The sequence below is a fragment of the Oculina patagonica genome, chromosome 3 (genome assembly GCF_052425735.1).
Source record: "Oculina patagonica isolate OP01 chromosome 3, crgOcupat, whole genome shotgun sequence".
Classification (NCBI taxonomy): domain Eukaryota; kingdom Metazoa; phylum Cnidaria; class Anthozoa; order Scleractinia; family Oculinidae; genus Oculina; species Oculina patagonica.
The window spans coordinates 2001309-2024241 of record NC_135760.1 but is presented as its reverse complement, the minus strand read 5'-3'; the positions used below and the strand labels follow the sequence as shown (position 1 = coordinate 2024241).

The 22933-nt window shown below is 39.7% G+C and overlaps 3 protein-coding genes across 3 annotated transcripts; 1 reads left to right on the top strand and 2 right to left on the bottom strand.

The window, feature by feature from the left end:
- Nucleotides 1-3108: 3108 nt before the first annotated feature.
- On the bottom strand, nt 3109-5513 carry LOC144646071 (E3 ubiquitin-protein ligase TRIM71-like). The gene has a single exon (XM_078505597.1). It carries the CDS (start codon nt 5374-5376, stop codon nt 3118-3120), a length of 2259 nt encoding a protein of 752 aa, XP_078361723.1. The 5' UTR covers nt 5377-5513; the 3' UTR covers nt 3109-3117.
- Nucleotides 5514-5622: 109 nt separating this feature from the next.
- Nucleotides 5623-17903, top strand: LOC144646091 (glutathione hydrolase 1 proenzyme-like). Its single transcript, XM_078505613.1, has 8 exons — nt 5623-6098; nt 9486-9871; nt 10409-10604; nt 11518-11822; nt 12400-12539; nt 14071-14258; nt 15119-15359; nt 16606-17903. The coding sequence occupies exons 1-8, from the start codon at nt 6073-6075 to the stop codon at nt 16879-16881; spliced, it is 1758 nt and encodes a 585-aa protein (XP_078361739.1). The 5' UTR covers nt 5623-6072; the 3' UTR covers nt 16882-17903.
- A 519-nt stretch (nt 17904-18422) lies between these two features.
- LOC144645934 (E3 ubiquitin-protein ligase TRIM71-like) lies at nt 18423-21552 on the bottom strand. Its single transcript, XM_078505450.1, has 4 exons — nt 21548-21552; nt 20103-20851; nt 19348-20007; nt 18423-18466 (listed from the first exon to the last, which is right to left on the bottom strand). The coding sequence occupies exons 1-4, from the start codon at nt 21550-21552 to the stop codon at nt 18423-18425; spliced, it is 1458 nt and encodes a 485-aa protein (XP_078361576.1).
- Nucleotides 21553-22933: the final 1381 nt, after the last annotated feature.

Here is a 22933-nt window from a genome sequence, read left to right as displayed (position 1 = left end):
AAGGAATTTTATTCCCCGGTGAATAAATAATTTTATGCTAATTGCAGCGCTAGTTAATATTTGAATAACCGGGCCCCGGTTTCATACGGGACCTTGAAAATTTGATTATTTAAATCACAGCAGGCCAGGTTACAGGCCTCTTTTTCTCCAGCTCGAATACAGAAAGCTTTGCCCACCCAGTCCCAGCCTTCTGGAGTATTTTTTGAAGGTAAAATTAATAGGGTGCACTTGATTGGGCATGGCCGGTTTGCCCTCTACTTTGCTGGAAAAATTAATCATTTCATTTATTTACTGTAATCTAAATTACCATTTGAATGGTAATAAGTCTTATAATTAACGTTGTTGACAACTAATACCACCGTCATTTTCCTTATGGGACAAAACATTTCCCACTATGTATTACAAATGCAAGCTAATTAAACTTCAATATGAATTCCGTAAAAAAATAATAAAGCAATTCTGATAAACAGATTTTACAACAGTTCAGACCATGAGTTATTTTCTAACAAGTAATTAATCTTTCACTGGTAAATATAATCTTACCGTGAAACATCTGAACGCTAAAAAATTATTACATGCGAAAACAATGATAACAAATAAAAAATACTCACGCATTTATTTTCCAGCTTTATTACATCCATTTTGAAATCACTGGTGATCCTTGCATTCTGATTGGCTCTCAGGAGTGCGATTTATTCACGAATCGCACTATTTTTTGCTCCAAATCGCATCTTTTTTTTGCCTCGCCTACCAGGGACAAGTTGACAAATACGGAGCATGCGCAAACACTTAAATCAGCAAAAACAAAAGAGCAGATAAATTGAAATCGAAGTCGGCGGTAAATTAGTCCAAAAAATGGTACTGATTTTAGAAAAAGCAGCCATAATAGATGTTTCAAAACAACTCTCGCCAGTCTTTTGAACCGAGAGGGCCAAGTTTTGGCTCGGTCAACAGGGACAACTTTCTCATCTAAACGCTCGGCAAAAAATGGCTCGGGGGAGAGGGTAGCCCTCCTACCAGGGACAACTCTCCTCCATATAAACAGGCCCTAACACTGTCTCGAATAAACGACTTAGAGTAAAAAGATAGCCCAAAGTCAATTGATTTACATTACACAACTAAGGAGTGGGTATTATATTTACTTGAAAATCTGAATTCGATTGTTCCAATAGTCGGTCACAACTATCCTACCATCACTAAGAACTGCATTAGAGCGTGGATCATTAAAATCTCCCATCCCGCTCCCTTTTGTTCCAAATTTTGTAATAAACTTTCCACTCGGTTCGAACACCTGAACCCTGTGATTCCATGAATCACAGACCATCAGGTGTCCTGCCTTGTTAACTGACAAGCATCGAGGTTCACTGAACTCCCCGTCCCCCTCCCTCTTCTTTCCAAATTTGTATAGAAAATGCCCATTTGTATCAAACACCTTTGTACAATTGTCTCCCCTGTCTGACACAATAAGATATTTTTCATATTCAACACAGTGATAGGGAAAGGTGAAAGAGTCATCTCCGCCAATTTTACTTAAAAACCGGCCACTAGGGGAAAAGATCTTAATCAGTTTGTCGCCTGCGTCAGCAACAAAAATATTCCCGTTTTCGTCAACAAATAAACCATAAGGACACTGAAGCTGGTGATCAAGACTTCCTTGTTCACCAAACTGGTTCAGGTACTCACCCTGCTCATACCAAAATTTCAGCCTCTAACGTGCGTTATAACCCTACAAAATCTTGCCCAAAACTCGACAACAGAACGCCGCCATTTTGGAGCTGGTAATGTATGTGTGACGTCAAAGAGCTCAGCCTGAAGTTTGGCGGGAAAATTTTAATAGTCGAAACTCCTTGTTTTTTGTATTTTCTTGAAGGTCTGTTTGAGAAAAATGGAGATGCACAAACAGGCATTTTGACAAACAAAAGCCACTACGAAGAAACAAAGAGTTTCGAGTATTTAAATTTTCCTGCAAACTTCAGTCTGAGCTCTTTGACGTCACGCATACATTACCAGCTCCAAGATGGCGGCGTCCAGTTGTCGAGTTTTGGGAAAGATTTCTTAGGGTTATAGCACACGTTGGAGGCTAAAATTTAAGTAAATAACATATCTTTGTATAAACTTTTTATTGCCGTAAAGAAAATAAATGGCCATTCTGGAGTGAACTCCTTTAAACATAGTCGTCTTGAAAAATTCTTTGAAAATTGATTTCAAGTGAGTTTGTTCTTTACTGAACATTTATTTCCATCTTAGCTATATGTTCATTAAAAACTGGTTAACACGATGTCACTATTTTTTGTAAAATTTCGGAAAATCGATAAAATTAGTATGTTGTTTCAGAATCGTTCAGTTAGACAGTCAATTAAATCAATCATCATTTATACTCCTCCCGATATGATCAAGATTAAATATCACAAGTTTGAGAAAAAAATAGTTAAAGTTTATTCACATTTCTTTTTCTTTTCAATAACAAGCGTGTGTAAGCTTTGACTAGAAAATTGTCACACAAATTATAATGTCACGCAACATACAACAACTTTTTATTGAGTACATCAATTCCCAAACTTAAATGATATTTGTGTTAAATGTAGTTACACTAAACTTAGTTCAGCTGCAAGTGACAGAGTGGAGTCAGCATTTCTGAAATAAATAATCTAAGTTACCCATACTAATTAGTCTAATAACAGTCGATGTTGACAACTTATATCACGGTCACAACATATCCCACTATTTGTTTACAACACATTTAACGATACAATGCCTAAATTTCAATTTTACTTACAAGTAATCAATCCTACATGTACTGCAGGTAATGTAATATAATGGTTTTGAACCCCTGGCATTTAAATTAAAAAAAATCTTGGTTTGCATGTCTTAACCCCCATGAAACTTTCAAAATATATGCCATATATATGCGAACACAGATGATGGTAACGATGGTACGATACCTACGCATTTGATTTGTTAGCTATTTTACATGTAATTGTCACTATATATTAAAATGACATAGATAAAAATGCTTACAAGTTGACTAATAATAAAAAATTATATTCTAAAGTTAACTGATGGCAAATAAATCAGGAAATTGATTCATGTTATGTTATAGGACAGTAAATATCATATCTACCAAAAAATCTGAATCCGATTGTTATATATGTCAGTCACAACTATCCTACCATCACTAAGAACTGCTGTAGAGCGTGGTTGATCAAACTCTCCTATCCCGCTCCCTTTTGTTCCAAACTTAGTTACAAACTTTCCACTCAGTTCGAATACCTGAACCCTGTGATTCAATTGATCACAGACCATCAGGTGTCCTGCCTTGTTAACTGACAAGCAACGAGGTTTATTGAACTCGCCGTCCCCCTCCCCTTTTTTTCCAATTTTGTAAAGAAAATGTCCATTTGTATCAAATACCTTTATACAATGCTCATTCCTATCTGACACTATAAGATATTTTTCATATTCAACACAGTGAATGGGACTGCTGAAAGAGCCATCTCCGCCAATTTTACGTAAAAACTTTCCTCTAGGAGAAAAGATCTTGATTAGTGCGTTATTTGAATCAGCAACAATAATATTCCCGTCACTGTCTAAAGATAAACCATAAGGATACCGAAGCTGGTGATCAAGACTTCCTTTGCCACCAAACTGGTTCAGGTACTCACCCTGCTCACTAAAAACTTGAACTCGGTGGTTTTCATTGTCCACCACTATTATATTCCCGTTCTTATCAAAAGCTATCCCAGCAGGCCAGTTAAACTCTCCCTGCTTATCACCCTTTCTACCGAACGATCTTAAGTGGGTTCCATCACTACTGAATACTGAAACCCTGTGGTTACCAGTCTCAGTCACAGCGATGTCATTACGTTCATTTACTGCCACCCCCCAAGGCCTGTCAAGCATTCCACCAGCCGAGCCTTTTTGTCCGAAAGAAAGCACAGGTCGGAACTGTCTGGGTTTCACCTGAACGGCGAAAGGGCTGCCACATACATGCTCACTATTTACCTTTACTGATACGTCGCATTTTCCGGTTTCTTTGGCAAAATAGCTGATCTTATATGTGCTATTCCTGTTATCTTGGACTCGCGCTTTCGTCGCACAGTCATGGCCTTGTTGATTTCTGATTTGCACTGTTACCGAGTCACGCTCTTCGTAACATTGTTCTCCTTCAGCATTTCTTGTTGTCAAAACGAAGTGAGCTTCAAGTCCAACAGTTCCTTCACTGACTCCTTCTCCTTCAGCACTTGATTGATGCGCACAAGTCTTGTTGACTAAGGTTTTGAATGAGCCGATTCCTTCAGCGTTTATTTTGTCCAATAATGTTTCATTTTCTACAAAGATGAATTGACGAAGGCCTTCAAAGTCACGGTCGACTTGTTTTTCTTCATCGCTGACTTCTTCTTGAAAGATTGCGTTTAATGACGACTTGTTATCTAAGCGTACAATCTCAGCGCTTGTGCTGCGTTTGAGAATTGTTTCAGTTTTTTCAATCCCTGTCTCGATCCGTTTGACTTGGTTGACCACCTCGCATTGTTGAGTTCGCAGACGTTCGACAGATTCTTTTACTTGGTTGTCAACTTCGTTCAATATTTCCTTCTTCTTCGCTTCGATAGCTGCAGTCAAACTTTCAGCAACCCTGTGTACGTTTCGTTTCACAGCAGCGGCTTGAGCTTCAATGTGAGCGCAGTTTTCGCCAAGTTCAGTGATTTTGTTTCTCTTTTGTTGTGCTTTTTGCTTTTTCGATTCGATTGCAGATTTAATTTCTAACTTTCGTTCGTTTGCAGCTTTTTCCAGAAGCATCTTAGCGTGACCTTCGTGATCTGTCAGGGCACAAGCGTTGCAAATGGCAACTTCACAGATCTTACAGAAGAATTCAAGCTCTTTCTTTTCGTGGCCTGGGGCTGGGCAAAATGCTGGTCGCTTTAAAACGTTCTCGATGTCTTCATCTTCAAAGTCTTTTAGCGCCAACACCCTATGCTCACTGTTTGAGCGGATTATGTTGTGCCCAGTAATGCAAAAATCACACCAGAAAGAAGAACACTGGAAGCAATACAAACTCTGTGCGCTTTTCTTGTCGCAATTTCCACATTTCACACCAGTTGTACTGCACTCTTTGATAGCCAACACATCCAGCAGACTGTTGATTCGAAAGTTGGTCGGCAAGTCGTTTAGGTTTCCACTTGCAGGGACTCTACTTTCTCTTCTGCATTCTGGGCAATTAATGATATCACGGCGGCCACTCGTTCGTAGAATACCTTCCAAGCAGTGAAGGCAAAAGCTGTGCAAACATGGCAGTTGTTTCGGTTCCGTAAACGTGGTCATGCACACAGAACAGGAAACTTCTTCGTGAAGATTGTTTAGCAAGGTTTTGATATCCATGATTTAAAGCGAAAAACAGAGGGTTTCAGTGGATTTGATAACGCCTTCGACAATGGAGTCTTGTGATCAGTTATTTTATTTATAAGACTGATTGCATTAACCAATCACGATAGGTGTGATCTATTGTTTCACTTCTAAGAATTGTTTACAGACTGACCGCCAAGATTTCTGAGAATCGTGATCACAATAGCGTGACCTATGTAGCTACAAATATTGCGAAACTCAAAGTCATTCAATAGCCTCTTTGTATCTGTCTGCGTCTTTTCTTATCTCTTTCTCTCTTCGTAGTACAGAGGTCAACCACTTCTTTCGATTGCAGATCCTTGCTCTTCAGTACATATCACAAACCAAAGAGAGATCAAACATGGAAACATGTAGCAAAACATGTGTAGACCAGCAAGGAGTGTTTTAAACTAGGAATTAAAATTCAAAGAGTAACAAATTTCTCTAGATAATTTCACCGGTAAACAGGCTAAGAACATGGCGATCGCCATAACAATCACTTATAGCTTGTACATCACAGATTGACCGGTTTATTAACTGAAGAGAACCAAAAGCAAGAGCAACCGACATAGCAAATAACCCTAGGGGAGGGGGCTCGGGTCTCTATTTTAACCAAGTTTCCGGGAAACGGGCTAGCTTAGCGTCGCTCAAAGTCGAGCTCAATTTCTTAACAGTTTCAACTGGTGCGGAAATATGGCAGCCGTCACAAGAAAAAAACGGTAAGTGCTATGTTGTTTTCTCCCTCTCACTCATTTAAATATGCTCACCTTTTACAATACCTCAAATAATATGGAGCTGATAATCAGGAATTATAAACCGATCAAAGATTGTCATCGTTTATAGTACAGTATGTGGCCCTTGGTCCGCGAGTAAAAGTTATAAACTTGAATATCTTACCTGAATCTAAGCCCGATGAGCTGAAATATTTCTTGAAGATAGATTTTATGTCTCTCTTTATAATTGCAAAGTGGCAATGCCTGAAGTAAAATATTTTTCGTGTAATTCAAAAAACAGTGACCGTGCTCGCAGGTCCTTGGTCCGCACATTTGGTCCTTTAAGGCTGGTTCTCATATGATCGCCCCGATCGTCTCTGTTGCTTCAGTCGTTTGCAAATTCTGAGGCGATCGTAGGCGATCAAAGCGATTTGAAGCGATCAGGGGGTTCTCATATGATCGCCCCGATCGTCTGGTATATGCAAAATAGGGTTAATCAACCAAGATAACAATTCATGATTTTTTCTTTGTTTCCGCATATGAATATTCGATTTTATTCCGATCGACGCACGTGTGTTTTTTCAAAACTCCGATATCGCTTATGGTAGCCTTCGATGTAAAGGCAAAATACGTGGCCTCCTATCTTCTCATTATTGCCTTTTTACGGCGAAAAAGCAAAAGGGAGGCCAAACGGAAAAGTAGTTCTGGGTAATACTGATGCACCATGGGACAGTTTGGATCGCTTCGATCGTCTCCCTCTGCGGCAGTAGTTCTCATATAATCGCCGCGGTCTGCGACCGATCGCCCGGATAGAACACGGGCGATCGAAGCGATCGCGATCGCCCCGATCGCCGCTGACGTCTATGTAATGTTCTCATATGATCGCCCCGATCGCAAGCAAACTTTTTGAAGCGACAGAGGCGACAGAGACGATCGGGGCGATCATATGAGAACCAGCCTTTATCCGCGAGTCACGTAAACAAAGTGAAAATTACTGTAAATCGCAATAATTTTCAAGAAAGTTGCAATGTTTTAGCAATATTTAAGTTATTCTTTTCTATTTTTGACATTTTTAAGCTTCAGTCTTGCTGGAAGTCGTTGTTAGGTGCGAGTATAAAACAACCAGTACCAACCAGTATATTCTTCAGATTTCTTTTAGAGCGAAGTCTCCAACGAAACCCGCGGCTTAATTTCTTCTCTTTATAACTCTCCAATTTAATTTTGAAACATTTGAAGCGAGGATAAATGCCGTAGCACCAATGTGTGCACCCAGTACTTAATATTTTTCTGAATGATCGTTGTTTTAGAACATTTTTTTTTTAATTCACAGTCAAAGGTCACGGACCAAGGACCCATATGCGAAAATTGTTTATAACTTTCATTAGTCGCTAAACCGAAAATTTGCAACTCTGCAGCAAATTTCTTCGCAGATTCTGAAATCTATTGATCTATTAACCTGTTCTCCAAAAAAACACGTTATCTCTTTGCGTTTTATCTATGCACTAGCTTAGTAAACGCGACCATGTAATTCACGGACCCGCGAAAAGTTGAAATTTCAAGAAAGGCAAATTTACCTGTCTGTTGACAAGCGTGAATTTCGCATCGTAACTGACAGTACAAAAGCTGAACATACCAAAGAAGAATAGTCAAATAATCATTGGGAACATTCATTTTTTGCTGAAGTTTAGATATCGAGGAAATATTAAAGCGTATTCGAAAAAGTCACGGACCAAGGACCTCACGTACCAAGGACCACACACTGTAGTGCGTTACACATGATCAGATCTCGCTTGCTAAGATTCAGGGTTGATATTAGACTGATGGAAGAACATAACAATATTCAAACCGAAAATTATGCTGCAAAATGATCGGGTCAGCTGGTGGCCATTAGCATTTTACGGTAGATTGGTTTGGTTCGACTTGTTTAGTTCAAGTCTTATGTTTACAGTAAAAGATCTGACTCGGCAGATTTCTGGGAAACGAACCGTGTTTAAAAGCGACAATACCCTATAATTCTCAGTATATTTGGAGTTAGTTTAAGGTAATTTCAATTTTCGTTCTGTGTCCCTGTTTAATCTGCAGTCAGTTTTAATGAGGTTGCACGGTGTTTTGCTATCTTCAGTCAGATGCACAAGTTTATTAAAATAAGCGCCCGTTAAGGCGTTTACCTGATGACATTTTATTTTAAAATTGAGTTAATATTGCATGTAATCCACATAGCTGCAAGTATTTCTTTCTTAAAAAGAGCTTTACTTTAATATACTCTGCAGACTTTGTTAAAAATTTTGTCGTGGCTTCGCGATGAACTCTATCAATCATGTTTTGCATATTGATATTACTGTAGGTCACGGTCCATTTCAACAATAATTTTATTGCTCCGAGGTAACACTCCACTTCACATTTCAGCATAGAGCTACCTTCCTTTATCAGTTGATGATATAACAACGAGATCAAACGAATGCCTCATCCTTAGTGAATATTTATGGTCATCTTCATGACATAATAAGTTACCATAGCAACAATACAACTTGTTTTAACACCTTTAATTTTAGCTTTTTACTTGCCGACCTCACTTCTTATTATAATCAAGTTGTTGTCAACATATTCTAAAGGTCCAACATTTTGCAAAGTTAAAAAGCAAAAAGGGGTTCAGAGCAACCTTAAATTTTTGACAATTTTAGATGGTTATTATTCTTGGCTTGCAACCATCATCAGTGATGATGATCGAACAGATCGAAAACGTTTAGCATCAATTTTAACAGCTTTTACTTTGAAGTTTTATTATTTAATAAAAAATTGTTTTTGCGGAATTTGCACGATAAAAGAGTTCGGTTCCCAACAAAGGGAAACGCTTTGTTCTTGTCCACCAGCATGGCCGCTGTGACGTCAAGCTTCAACCCAGCGATGGCCTTTTCTCCTGAATGTAAATGTAGTTTTATCACCAACATTATGGTTTAAACGTTATTCCAGAGAGTATGCCCACCATATTTAACCTTTTCTCTGTCCTGTTACTACCTCTGTTAATTCTCTTTCCTAGTAAACTTTAATTCTTAAAAAATCGATCAAAAGTGGGCATCAGTGAATTTTGGGTGTGGCATCTCGCTCGCTTCCCGTTCGTTTAGCCTGTTATAGGCGTTTGGTTTGTTTGGAAGCAGTGCAAAAAACGGGATTAGCGTAAAGAAAAATGGCAAAGGTCCACACCCCTCCCCCCTTATTTTTCGTTCGCCGATTTTCGCGCTGTTCCCCAACAAACTTAATGCCCGGAACTGGCTGCCGTTCGTTAAGATCGCATTCCTTGGATGGAAAAGAATATATTGCTGGAAGAGGACGTACAATAGCTCGGCACTGCTTAAAATCTCCATAGTAAAACCAGCCTAATGTTTCTTTTTTCAGACTGATTATCATTATTGCTGTAGTAGTTCTGGTGCTTGTGGTTTTGGGGGTAACCGCTGGACTCCTCTATTATTTTCTGACAAAAGACTCTGATCAATCATCTGGTGGACCTTACAAAAGAGAAGCCGTTGCCACGGATACACCACAGTGCTCCGAAATTGGCAAGGACACCCTTAACGCCAACGGGTCGGCCGTGGATGCTGCCATCGCCGCCATGTTCTGCTTGGGTGTTATAAGTATGCATTCGTCTGGGATAGGAGGTGGTGGGGTTATGCTGGTGTACAATCGAAGTCTTCAGGAAGCCAGTGTCATTGACTTCAGAGAAACCGCCCCAGCACAAGCACACAGAGATATGTTCAAAGGCAACGAGAGCAAAGCCAAAATAGGTATTGAATTGAATATCATAAGGACCATAAGGGTAATTAAATTCTCTCTGGTCGCAGGATGGCCGACTGGTCTGACCACTAATCTTGACAGATTGAAATGTCTCGGATATAAATCCTCCATTTTCTTGGCAAACTGGAGTAGGGCGCCATTTTGATCGCGTGCACAATGTCTTGTGGGAGACTGGGGACCATCTCCCCCCCCCCACCCCTTATGTGACGACTCGTCTACAGGAGCAGTTCTTTTTGTGTGTGATAACTTCTTTTTGTCACAAAAGCTAACACACCCGACCAGCCTCTCAGCATATACAGCTTATTCGAGAAAGGTTGTCGGAAAAAAGCACAAAAAGGCACGCGACAAGACCGAATAACACTGCTTTGGACACGTTTAAAAAGTATCATATGTCAATTTAGTTGTACGACTAAACGCATGCATTTTCATATATTACCATGTCCAAACATTGAATGTATGATTATTTAAATTACTTAATACCCCAGCTGATTACAGCAAATAACAACAAGATGTTCCTATATTCTAAGGTGGTCTGTCCATTGCGGTCCCCGGTGAGGTGCGCGGTCAGTACGAAGCTTGGAAACGACACGGTTGGTTGCCATGGAAACGGCTTGTTCAACCCGCCATCGATTTGGCCAGAAATGGCTTTGAAATAACTCAGGCTGTGGCTGACGTCCTAACGAAAGATATGGAGAAGTACATCAGAAACGATCCAGGATTGAGGTTAGTTTTTACGGTATGTACAAACTTAAAGGAGCAATGTCATGATATTTTAAGTCATTTGATTACTTTCAATTTGATGGAAACCTCAAAATAATAGTTTTCTAACATAAAAAAGCAACAAAGGAGTAAAAAACGCGAAAATAAACAAGGATCGTTTCGACTGACGAAGATTAAGACTGATTACGAATGACAGTCTTGAAAAAAATTGCTAAGTTTTTTGACGTAGCCCTTTAAATCTGACAACAAACTGTTGAAGTTAATACAAACGAGATACAAGCAAACCGTACGAAAGCAACAACGAACAGGCTCGGATTGAAACGCGATATTCACGAGATTCGAGAGGCGCTTTATAGATTTAGTGCTACGATGACTCAGCAAACATGCCACAGAAAAAAATGATTGTTTCCAATCTAAATTTTACTCCTTGACCATAAATGTAAGGTTGTTGATGCTTTATTTTAATTTTTCTCTGCATGTAAGGCATCTGACGCGAATTTAATATTTTCTGATGGAAACTTAGTTTCAAATGAAACAAGCCGGAATGTCTTTTTAGTGTTCAAAAAGTGCTTAATAGTGGCAAATAGTTTTGAGAAACAGAGAGACGTTTCGGGAAAACCCCTTCATCAGTCTCAAATTTGAGACTGATTTGAAAGCCAAATTGAAAGCCAAAGTGCTTCACAGCAACAATAAAACCACAAAAATAAAACCACATTTAAATGCCTTTTCAGTGCCTGCTATGAACAGCACCATGACGCCAAAGTCTACATGTAACCTTCAAAGAAAATTTCACGGGGGAGTACCTTAAGTAATTAAGGGTCTTTCTCGTACCTCACTCTCTTTAGGTAAGGTACAAGAAAGCTTAATTTGTTCGTCAAAAATAAGTTGTTTCGGCTTTTTATTTTCATTATTTCAGCGAACTGCTACTTGATAAGAATGGCAAGCTTCGTAAAAAGGGCGACAAAATTAAGAACGAAAAGTATGCAAAGACCCTGGAACGAGTGCAAAAAGATCCTGAATCGTTTTACAGTGGAAAGCTGGCCAGTGCTATCGCGGACGACATAAGGAAAGCCAATGGGATCGTGACTTTGGATGATCTGAGAAATTACAAGTCGATCAGCAGAGAGCCATATGAGGGTGAACTGTCGGGTATGAAAATGTACCTCACCCCACCCCCGACAAGCGGCACTGTATTGGCCCTCATCTTGAACATCCTTAAAGGTAAGAAAGACTCTACCTCTCTGGAATCTGTAGTTTTATTCGCCCTCTATTTTTTTGCAAGGGCTAAGGGTATTATTATGACCTGCTTTTTATCGTCTTAAGAACGAATGCGGTAACTCGTTCCAAGAGATAGTGGGCGACCCTGGCTAAACGGCAATGCAAGTAGTCGTGAACTTGCGTACAGATTCGCGTTGGTTTGCCAAACGGTGAAAAACTTGCGTCAACTTGCGTGCAGATTTTATCTCTACCAAAGTGAACGCACTGAAGCTTGCTCATCGCAAGTCAACGCAAGTGCATGCAAGTCCTGGCCAAACGGAAACGCAAGTGGATGCAAGTTGAAAATGGTCGTCTACTTGCCTCTCCGTTTGGCCAGGAGGTTGCTGTTATCTCCAAAATACCTAGATCCCGTTTGACTCAATGCAGCCAGAACAATAATATCCAAGTGTTTTTTTTGTTTTGGAACGAAGAAGTTTAGAACCAGAAACAAATTCCGTGGTTCGCCTGCCAGAAATTTGAATAGCCTTAGATTTTTTCCAAAATATTCAAGTTTATTTATGTCGAGTATTTCATTTTTCAGGATACAATATGACGTCATCTGACCGTGATGACGTGGATTCCTCAGTGCTGACGTATCACCGTATCATTGAATCTTTCAAGTACAGTTATGCATGGCGCAGTCGACTTGGAGATCCAGCATTTAATTCAACTATAGACAAGGTTAGTGAAAGAAACACGGGTGACGGTTGTTGTCCTAAATGCTTTCCCTTTTGGTTGACATATCAATATGATTTGTTCCTACTTAACTATTCAGAGTTGGCCAGAAACCTGAAATATATGTACCAGTATACCAAAGATTTCCCCTCAAAATCATGCAAAAATACCAACATTTGGAAAAACAAAGTATACTTTATACCAGTAAAGGGCCCAATATTCGGGTAAAACTTCTGTATACCGTAAACCTAACTGAGAACCCTGGCCGACCCTGACTATTTGATTGCGAGCTTGAGGTTTTATCGGGTATACATTGACGAGGGAAAAAATTCCGAGTCACATCGTTAAAAACCGAGAGCGAGCAGTTTAATTGTTTCAGGATAAATTAGTGGCTGATTTTTTAAACATGGAAGCAACTAAAAAAATCTCGATGATTTGGTAAGTGCAGAATGCAATATGGAACAATTGAAAGTATGATGTTTTATATATGTTCGTGTTTATTTGGTTTATTTTACTTTCGGAAAAAACTGTTCACAGGCTACTTTCCCAGGTGTTCCTTACGCTAATCTTTGCAACCGTAACACGACACTTTTGTTCGTTTGTAACAAAATACTTTTGTCTTCCTTGAAAATGCGATAACATGAAACTTTTGTTTTTTGTTTGTTTTACGGCGGCATCGATGACATTTGTTTAATTTAATTAAGTTACGGTTTAGACTGCACGAAAGACGATTCTCAAAAACTAAAGAAACAAATCTAATCAAAAAACATATTTTTCGACAGGTTTTTTAAAACACAGTACAGCTAGGATATTTGTTTCCTGGTTGTCAGGTGTTCACGCCGAAAATCCCGGTGCAAGTTTTTGCATACCTAATTACGAAAGCGCTGTGAAAGTCTTAAAATCTAATTTAATTAATTTGCGGTTTTTACTTGGCGCCAAGAAGTCTGCAGCCCACCGCAAACACGCAGTACAAGCGATGTTCATGATAGTTCCAGAAAACAACGTAGACTAATCTGCGCATGCGTTTGGTGTAAATTACGTTGAGTAGTACCACAAGGAGAGCAAAGGTTTTACTGAAACAAATATATACCTTGGAGATCCTCATATAAAAGTAACGTAGATGTGCTTCACGTTTTACTTGGGGGGTATGGTCAGGTGCTCCCACCCCAACCCCCTCCACAGGAATAATTAATTAATTGATATTAATTAATTAATTGACTATTAAAGTTTACACGTTAGCGCACTAGCGGGTTAGCGGACGACAGCCCCAACAAACCATCACAATAGTGCATTCTGCACTAAAAATGACTCCATATTGATGGTTTGTTCAATATTTTCCGATCGTAAGCAAAAACCGCACCCTCGTTTCAGGGGCCTTCTGTCGATCAATAGTAGGTTTCCATATAGCCAATCAGATGGCGACTTTGCCAATAGTCAGCCACTGTGGAAAAGTAATAGGAACCCGTCTTTCAGCCAATCAGAGAACGCATTTGTAATAAGGATATTTTTAAATAAACACACTGATTTTTCATCCTAGGTTGCTATGAAAATGTTAGACCAAAAAACAGGTGACTGGTTACGTCACAAAATACTGGATAACATCACCTTCAGTAACGTGTCGCATTACGCAGATACATTCTCGGACGCTGATTTCGGCACTACACACGTGGCTGTTTTGGCGCCAAACGGTGACGCAGTTTCCGTGACAACCACAATTAATATGAGGTTGGTTTAAGCCTTCCTTGTTGGTAAAATTCCCTTTATTGTCGTTTGACGGATAAAATATTTGACCTTTTGATAGCTGTCGAGACATTCTGCCAATTGTTTTTCTCAGTTTTACTTACGTAAGCTTAGCAAAAAAAAAAAACTCTAAACTATTTCTTTTCACGCCATAAAACCTGGATTTTGTTTCTTATTCGAAGGCTTTGTGTCTAAGAGCAGGCGCAAAACACCTTCATAACTAACTTAACGATAACGATTTTTTTTTTGTTTCAAAATCTACCTTTTTAACGAAAAATGTTCCGTAACATTCTGCTTGGCCCTCAGTTAATGGAACTTTGTTATTTTAGCTAGGGAACTAGTGATATTTTGGGCAAGTCTTTGTAGGAGGGCACCTTAATTTTTTTTTCTGCCAGACGAATCTAGCGACTCTCAAAATTCCGTTGCAAGATCGATTTTGATTGGTTTTAAAAATAATAAAAGTGGCCGAAAGTAAAACATCAAGAAGTTCGTTAAGTTATGTTTTTGCAAGCTAGACATGCGCAATTCAACCGCAAGTCCGATATTAATTCTCGGACTTCCAATCAGAACTTTCGACCTCTGGTCAAGGGGAGCGAAGACTCTGGGTACAAGGTTGCAGCAAGCTCAGCATTGCTGAAATAAGATAAGGTTATAACGTCAGTATGACGTCATCATGTACGTCGTGTTGCTAAGCAACTTCTCTGACGAAAAATAGCAGACTCCATAAATTTTTGTTGACGATTCTGCACAAAATGAAATAGGTTTGGAGCACGGCAAATTTAACTGACATTTGAATTAAAAAATAATTAGCATTGTTTTTCATTCTTACCACTGTGTCTTGGCAGATTTGGAGCCAAATATCGATCTACTGTAACAGGAATCATCTACAACGATGAGATGGCAGATTTTGACATTCCTGAGCACAATATTGTGGATGGGATTTCTCCATCTCCTTTTAATTTTCCCCAGTCAGGAAAGCGACCTTTCTCGTCCATTTCTCCCGCCATTTTGATCAACGATGACGGCAAAGTGCAGCTTGTTATTGGCGCCTCTGGCGGGAAAAGAATAACCACGGCAGTGTCACTGGTATGTACAATGGCATTAAATGTAGAGCCCATGACTGAGGGTTATTCCACTTTAAATCCACATCCCCTCTCCTTTCTCTTGACGAGTATAGTCAAAATTTACCCCCAACGAAAAAAAGACCAAAGTGCCGACATGATGCCCCACTCAGAAAAAACAGATTTTTCTTAACTCCATCATAAAAAGCCAACTTTTCCCCTATCCCCTGAATATTTGAAAGATCAAAGAATGCTGACGGAGCTACCCCCTCAAAAATGACTTTCAAAACCCATTCAGAAAAACTGGTTGAGGGGGGGGGGGGGGGAGGTGGATATAAAATGGATCCCGGAATGGCCCTGATGCAAATTCCTTTTGGCACAAATATGATTATTTTGCCTAGGTTATTAGCCCAACCGGCCGGGAGTGAAGAGAGCCGGCTGTATTCGCAGGCTACTAGGTAATGAGCTTGGCTAAATTATGGTCCTAAGGTTTTTTTCAGCCTGGACGAGGAAAAGGGGGTGCTTACAGTGGGGCATTTCTTTTCTTGCTTTATGAATTTTCTATAAATTTTTGAATTTAAAAATGGCGTTTTTGGTGCTTCTACAAGTTTAAAAATTGACAAAACATTTACCGAGACCTTGATTATTTCTGATATCACAAAAACCGAGTCTAATAATTGTTGTATTATTCATTGATTTAAAGAAATTAACGAAAAATTATTTAACACTTGTGCTAATCCTTTTTGCCGTCCCTCTCCTGAATGTTTTTTTCTGCTCAGTGTTCGTGGAACAATTCGTTCGCAACTTTTGACGATCTTTTTGTGTTTTCTGAGTCTTGAACATCCAGCAAATTTTTAGTTTCTTTTTCGGTTGAAAAAGCGAATCGATAAGGCATGGTTTTTTCCTTCGCTGTGTGCAAGATGTCACTCACCAGCTCTGGTAATCATGCATTGCGCGCGCAACCTACAGATTATTCACTAATCTGCTAGCAGATAAGTGAGTAATCTGTAGGTTGCGCTGATTCCCAGAATTAGCTGTAGGCTCTTTGCCAATGAGAAAACAGATAAAAAAAGACTTTATAAGAATACCAAAAATTGAGATTCAAAACATTTCAGCAGAGCATCTACTTGGTTAGCACCACGAATCTACTTGGTAGATACGCCATGTATGGCGTCATTAAGTGTACCCAAATTTCTTTTTCGTGCCGCTGGTTAAGGGGGCCTGAGTGAGAGATCATATTCAGCGGATAACAGTTTTGTTTACATGCGCAGGTGTTAATGAACAAGCTGTGGTTTGGTCAGTCCTTGTCTGACGCAGTAAACGAGCCTCGTCTGCATACCCAACTGGTGCCCGATCAGGATGTAACCTATGAAACGGAGAAGAAATATCGCATTTCAGACAAAATAGTTGACGGCTTGGAAAAACTGGGCCACGTCGTGACCGGCAGTAAATTTTTTGCCGTGGTGCAGGCAGTATATCGAGATCCCGGGAAGGGGATATACGCCAAGTCAGACCCGAGGAAACATGGAGCACCCGCGGGACAATAGAACTTTTGTCCCGTAAACATGCGAAAGATGATTGGTATTATAAGTTGTGAAGTACCACGACATGGTAAAATCAAGATAAGGTTGGATTTTTTCTTTTCTAATACGGTCAGCATCGAAAAGCCTCCTTATACCCTCCCCCAGAGGATCAGATTTAAGACGGTTTGAGAGCCCGCAAGCATAACATCACAGAAGAATCTGACTTTGCCGCTGTACAGGTGATAGTAAGAGTTCAGGATGAGGCGATCTATGGTAAAAGTGACCCGAGGAAATACGGATTTTAAATAACAATGTCGGAGATCCTATCTGATCTCAATTTAAAAAAAAAACTGGCGTAGATCATTTGTCAGTCTTATTTGTCCCATGGTGAAATTTCGGAAGGAATATTTCCTCCCTGTAAGAGATTTTAGGCCACACTTCACGGGAAAACCGTGAAATCTAACGATGGCGATCATCAATAGAGAGGGGCCTTAAGATGTAAAACGGGACCTGGGATTTGGGTAGCCTGCGAGGATTTGATAATCGCAAACGAGAAACAATGGAACTGGGACTAGGATTTGGGAAAATTAAAAAAAAAACAATAGGTTGGGAAATAAGATTTGAGTAAAATTTGGGCTGGGTAATTGGATTTATAACTCCCCCCCCCCCCCCCACTCCCGGCTCCTCTCAGGACCCCAATAGGTTATTAATTCTATCGAATCAAATGTTATTTTAGAATGGCCCAGTTATCATTTAAACTCCTCCCCTTATGACCAAGATTAAATATTACAAAAAGTTAGAGAAAAACGTTCTACAGTTTTTGTACCGTTTATTTCTACCTTGTCAACCTTACAAGCGTGTGTCAGCTTTTCTCAAAAAAAATTGTCACAAATAATTAATGTCACGCAATATACAAAACTGCTTATTTACAGCAAATTCACAATTTAAATGATCTTTGTACAATTTCTTACAGTAACCTAGTTTAAATACAAGGTTAACATTCGAGTCAGCATTTTTGAGATAAGTAATCTAAATTACCAATGGTAATAAGTCTACTAACAGCAGTTGTTGACAACTAATACCACCGTCATTTTCCTTGTGTGACAAAACATATCCCATTATGTATTACAAATGGCTGCTAATTAAAATTTAATGTGAATTCCGTAAAAAATAATAAAGCAATTCTGATAAACTGATTTTACAACAGTTCAGCCCACGAGTTTTTTTCTTACCACTGGCAAATATAATCTTGCCCTGGAACCCCTAGAATTAAATTTAAACAATCTCTGTCTTGAAACGAGAAACGGCGGATTCTTCAGATTGTGGTCGAACGCAGGTATCTTAACACTTGCATGCTGTTTGCGAGTTTTAAAAGTTTGTGTGCGATATGCTAGTTGCACTGCTGTAATGGATGTTTTCAGATTTTTTCTGGGAAGATCAATGACAGCTTAACGCGAAACTTTTCCAAACAAGAGTAATTTTTTTTTTACGAACAAGCCCGGCAGATGTGTCAAGCGGCCGTCTAGCTACGCGTGCAAAGCGTGCAGCAGCGACTCCTAAGTTTTTTATAGGTGAGATAATAGAAGATCGATCGCAGCTGGAAGCGAAACTACAACAACAACAAAAAGTTTATTTAAACAATCATATTATTTGCAATATTTTTCACCTCCCGCAATTAGCCTAGTTATTCGAGGCGGGAGGTAAGAAGAAAATGAAGAAGAAGGAAAAAAAAATTAAGTTACAAAAAGGTAATACCTTATCTATACATTAAAGAAAATATAGTAATAAGAAAGATAACTTCGAATATCATAGTAATAAATTAAAATAACAATGTGTTTTAAGTTACATTAAGCTAAAGATTTTAGGAAGTCAAAAACTATTTCCAAACAAACTTTCAAGACCTTACATTTTGTAAAATTTTTCCGTCGATCGACCGATTAGCTACGCGCGCGTGTAATGCGTGCAGCACCAATTGTAGCACTCAAATGACTGTCATATTTCCCGAAGACAAAATTTTACCGACACTTTACATCCAAGTTGAGGAGGCACTAGCCGAAACTTTTCCTTCCCGAGCAAATTCTTGGCGAACAAGCAAGACAGGCATGGCGAGCGAACTGGCTTTGGGTACATATTTCGTGTGAGAACACACCAAAAGGACTGTAGTCAGGCTGGTCGCCGATTGGGCAGAATAATACAAAGGAAATACAAAAGATTTTTCTGCCCAATCAGGAGGCAGTATTCAGAGAGCTTTTTGAACTGGTCTGGTAAGACTCTTTCCCCAGGGGCACTTTCAGTCAATACAACTTTTATATGCTGATTTATTCCCTCGCAGTTTTGCGCTATTTTTTCCCGCATTTTCGCGTTTCCCTCGCCCCACTAACTGCCCCTGGGTCTCCGAGGATGGGTGGTTCCGACTATCCGCTACTATAATATTTCCATTCTTATTAAAAGCTATCCCAGCAGGATCGTTAAATTCGCCCGGTTTATCACCCGCACTACCGAACGATCGTAAATGAGTCCCATCACTACTGAATACTGAAACCCTTTGGTTTTCAGTCTCAGTCACAGCAATGTCATTTCGTTCATTGACTGCCACTCCCCAAAGCCCGTCAAGCATTCCAAAAGCCGAGCCTTTCTGTCCAAAAGAAAACACAGGTCTGAACTGTCTGGGTTTCACCTGAACGGCGAAAGGGCTGCCACATGCATGTTCACTATTTACCTTCAGTGATATGTCGCATTCTCCGGTCTCTTTGGCAAAATAGCTGATCTTGTATGTGCCATCCTTGTAATCTTGGACTCGCGTTTCAGTCGCACAGTCATGGCCTTGTTGATTTCTGATTTGCACTGTTACTGAGTCACGCTCTTCATAACATTGTTCACCTTCAGCATTTCTTGTTATCAAAACCAACTCTGCTTCAAGTCCAATTGCAACAGTCGCTTCACTGATTCCTTTTCCTTCGGCACTTGATTCTTGCGCACAAGCTTTGCTGAGGAATGTTTTGAATGAGCCGATTCCTTCAGTGACGACTTTCTCTATTAATGTTTCGTTTTCTTCGTAAACGAATCGACGAAGGCTTTCAAGGTCACTGTCGACTTGTTCTTCTTCATCGCTGACTTCTTCTTGAAAGATTGCATTTAATGACAACTCATCTAAGTGTACGATCTCAGCGCTTGTGCTTCGTTTGAGAATTGTTTCAGTTTTTTAATCTTTGTCTCCATCAGTTTCACTTGGCTATCCACCTCACACTGTTGAGTTTGCAGACGCTCTACAGATTCTTTTACTTGGATGTCAACTGCGTTCAATATTTCCCTCTTCTTCGCTTCAACAACTGCCATCAGAAAGTCAACAAACCCCCGTACGTTTCGTTTCACGGAAGCGGCTCGAGCTTCAATGTGAATGCATTTTTCGTCAAGCTCAGTGATTTTGTTTCTTTTCTGTTGCGCTTTTTTCTTTTGTGATTCAATCGCAGATTGCACTTGTAACTTTTGTTCATTTGCAGCTTTTTCCATAAGCATCTTAGCGTGACCTTCGTGATCTGTCAAGGCACAAGCGTTGCAAATGGAAACTTTACAAGTCTTACAGAAGAATTCCAGTTCTATTCTTTCGTGGCCTGGCGTTCCGCAAAATGCTGGTCGCTTCAACACCTCCTTAAAGTCTTGATCTTTAAATTTTTTAAGCGCCAAAACACGGTGTTGTTTGTTAGTTCGGATGATGTTGTGCGCAGTGATACAGTTGTCGCACCAGAAAGAACTACACTGGAAGCAGTACAAACTCTGAACGCTTTTCTTGTCGCAATTTCCACATTTCACACCAGTTGTACTGCACTCTTTGATAGCCAACACATCTAGCAAACTGTTGATTCGAAAGTTGGTCGGCAAGTGGCTTAGATTTCCACTTCTAGGGACTCTACTCTCTATGCTACATTCTGGGCATGTTATGATATCATGACGGCCACTCGTTTGTAAAATCTCTTCCAAGCAGTGAAGACAAAAGCTGTGCAAACATGGTCACGTCTGTGGTCATGCACACAGAACAAGAAACTTCTTCGTGAAGATTGTTTAGCAAGGTTTGTATATCCATGATTAAAACGGGAAAAACGGAGGCTTTGGATTTGAAAACGCCTTCGACAATGGAGCCTTGTGATCAGATACTGTTGTTTCGCTAGAACACAAAATTGTGCGTGACGTATAATTTTATCACATGACGTGACAATAACTAATTAGTGGCAACATTAACGCGAACTTCTAGTCGCAGAAATTGAGAAGACACAAAGGTTTGTCTTCTCCTCCAACATTTCTCGACTGATTATATGTTTCTGTTGATATCTATGTACATAGATTTCGAATTCAGCTGTAGAAAGAGAAAAGTCGGAGAATAGCACAAAAGTGCACGCGACAAGACCGAAAGGTGGTATGGGTAGAAATAGAGAGCTACTGCACGTGCTGAATACTAATTAAGAAATAACGACATGACAAACGTGAATTTCTTCGTTTTCTTTCTCTTCAGTTTTGTGGAAACAAGGTATTTTTAGCCACGCTAAATTTCAGAACAATTTTCAAAACTCAAAGACATGCGATAGAAATAGTAAAGCAACAGAAAAAGGTCTCCTGAGAGGAAAAACTAATTCTTCACGTGTAACAGGAAAAACGTGTAACAGTTCCTCTAGGCCAATATGCAAAATATCCAGACCACATTTCGGTCTTGTCGCGTATAGGCACTTAGTGCTTTTTTCCGACAACCTGTATGTCACTAAATCTGGATGACTGAATATACCGTACTGTATTTGAAATCTTGGTGCATTGCGACTAGCAGTACATTCGAAATCCAAGGATGATAGAAGACGCCCTGAAGATACGGAGAAGCGCAAAGGCAAGATTTAAGAGGGCGTCTTTCTTAGAAACACCCACACAATTTCGCGTAAAAATAATTTTGCCTGAAACTCTGTCAACTGAAAGACTTTACCGAGGTAAGAACTAAAACAGATTTGGTTTGATTTGAAATGATATTCTGGCCGCGTTAGGAGCCATAAAATATTTTCCCTTGTCAGCCCTCGTCACAACGTCTCGAAAATTGAAAAATAGGCACTTTTCGTAACATTGTAAAATATTTCTTTCGCATCATTTAGCCGCAAATTTTATATCAACTTGCTCATAAACCTTTCTAGTTTTCCAAGAAAGTCACAATTTGCGTCTCAATTCTCCTGAAAAGGCAAAATGGAGCGTAATATGACCACTACTAATCGCCTTCGAGCGAAGACTGTAAATTGGCTTCGATTTAGAGGCTATTTTTTAAATTTTGGGACCAACCTAATACTTCTAGCCTATACAGCCGACTAGAGTAGTCATTAATCTGCAAATATGTGCAAAATCCCATGTACGTTTTCAATATTTCAAAAGTTGTGACCGTTTTTATCAGCACATGTACCAGCATTTTCGATTTTTTCGCCCATATTGAAATCGAACTCTCTCGAGCAGATTTTGACACACATGCAGCCTACCTGCTTCTCATCTCGGTTTATGTCCAACGTTAGACGGTTAACAATCCCCAGATTGCTAAATCCCATAATAACAACAGCAAATTGGTAGGTATTGCCTTCAAAACTTGAGCACCACGGCATCTATCGAGTCCCTTGTTGGCGAGCGAAAGCCTGAATCCAAGGCTACATTTCGCACTAAATAGCCCATTGAACACCGTTTCAGAGCCGTTTTTCTTCAAGAATCAGTCAAAAGACACTCCGAGACTGATATTCAGAGAAAATAGCCGCGATTTGAGGTCTGAATTCCGAAGAAACATCACCATTTACAGCGTACATCTCGACAATATCGATACTGTGTGATGCTGCTTCCGCAGAGGTCCGCATAAATGGGGAGACCGCTGATCGCTTGTGCCAACAAGGCAATGTCACTATAATTTTTTTAAATCAAAATTTGGAAAGCATGCGCAATTTCGAGTTTTAAATAAATCAATCCTATATAAACAGGATGGGCCCTAAGCAAACCGAGGAGCAACTTTAGAATTTTGCAGAAGGTTAAAGAATACCTTACGGCACGGTTTACACTAGGAGAAAGAACTTGG